At 38.8% G+C, this 1,736-nt stretch overlaps 1 protein-coding gene across 1 annotated transcript; it reads left to right on the top strand.

Annotated features, from left to right (window-relative positions):
- The first annotated feature begins 40 nt into the window (after positions 1-40).
- LOC124887874 (F-box protein At2g40925-like) lies at positions 41-1,226 on the top strand. Its single transcript, XM_047397793.1, has 2 exons — positions 41-298; positions 414-1,226. Exons 1-2 carry the CDS (start codon positions 41-43, stop codon positions 1,224-1,226), a joined length of 1,071 nt encoding a protein of 356 aa, XP_047253749.1.
- The last annotated feature ends 510 nt before the right edge of the window (positions 1,227-1,736 follow it).

Raw genomic sequence — 1,736 nt, forward strand, 5'->3', positions numbered from 1 at the left:
CCTAACTCTGTTCCTAACTTTTATTGCAGGCAAGTGCATTATGGAGCTTATGGATGTTGCTGAGGCCACTTGTCATTTTAATTGCCCTTTCCAGGACGACATAATTATGGAGATCCTCTACAGGTTACCCATCCGCGATCTTGTTCAATTCAAATGTGTTTCTAAATTGTGGAATGCATTAATATCTGATCCTTACTTTGTCAACAAGATCTCGATCGTGCCAAGAATGATCCACATTCCCAAAAACTTCTTATTTACCAACGTTCCCTTACGGATCCTTCAACTTCCATCTATTCTTGTCCTTAATCATCCTCCCTTCAACTGGTTAACAAAATACAAAAACTTGATTCCCCTTCAAGCTCTATAGCCATAATCCATTGTACTTATAATGGCTTGGCTGTTATCTAGTACAGACTGGTTATTCTTTAGGATTGGGTTATGACTCAACTAGTGGTGACTATAAGATCCTAAATATTCACAGTGGCAGGCATGGTAGCAAAGTACCTGGTGAAATTTTCTCGTTGAAAAGTGGTTCCTGGAGAACTATTGATAACCATCCACGTGGAATTGAGAATTTACTGCATTGTTCGGGTTCTGCTTTGGCATTAGTAAACGATGCATTTCATTGGGTCTGTATCTCTGGAAACTATTTCGACGATTCAAGAGCTTTCTCTTTGGTTTCATTTAGTATTTCAAAAGAAGTGTATGCAGACATACCATTGCCAGGGCAATTATTACGCTTGGGGGGCAACATCGGTATTGGCGTTTCTGAATTGGACGGAATGCTTTGTGCTTATTCTATTTGTGAGCATCAGAGGAAGCGCACATTTAAGTTATGGGTATTGAAAGACTATGGTGTCGGTGAATGCAATTATTTACACTTGGATTGCGTCATCGGTATTGGCATTTCTGAATTGGACGGAATGCTTTGTGCTCATTCTATTTGTGAGCATCAGAGGAAGCGCACATTTAAGTTATGGGTATTGAAAGACTATGGGGTTGGTGAATCTTGGATTGCATTGTTTGTTATAGATGCTTCGGACATTTTGAGGGCCGTACCAAAATATAGGTTTGCGGACGGTGAAGTGCTATTCTTGTCCACCAATTTGCTGGGTAAACCAACACATTCATTTTGGACATCCAGAGGGTCATTTGGAATGTGTTATTCCATTCGGGGTGGATTTGCTTTTACAGAAAGCTTGATCTCTCCTAAATCATTTATTTAGTGTTTGCTCATGCATGGTTGAGGAAATCTTTTATTTTACTCTTATTAGTCTTATCTATTGCTCACCAGTATTTAAGTTTCAAAATTATTACGGAAACTGCCGGCTTAGTTATTTCAGTTTCTCAGAGAATCAACCAGAGCGATTTCATTGCTGAGAAAGAAGTGGTTAATCCCATCTTCTCTTTTGCTTATTAGTGCTTGTAATGGTAATTCTTATGAATATTGCATTGACTGGATGTAATGGCCCTACTTAATGGAAACACACACCTCATCTTCCACAAAGATTCCACTCACAATAATACTCCCACTTTACCATCAATATGCAGACGTCATTATTCACACACCACTGATTCTGTTTTTTTATAAGATATATACTCTCATCTTCTACCATATATTCACAGCAACACACCAACAACCAACCCACATAGTTAATTTTCCATCTTTCAAGCACACATACACACGGGATAGGGAGAGATCGAGAAAGAGAGTGATGAATTGAGCAAGAAGAAGT

Source organism: Capsicum annuum, chromosome 10, assembly GCF_002878395.1.
Source record: "Capsicum annuum cultivar UCD-10X-F1 chromosome 10, UCD10Xv1.1, whole genome shotgun sequence".
Taxonomy (NCBI): domain Eukaryota; kingdom Viridiplantae; phylum Streptophyta; class Magnoliopsida; order Solanales; family Solanaceae; genus Capsicum; species Capsicum annuum.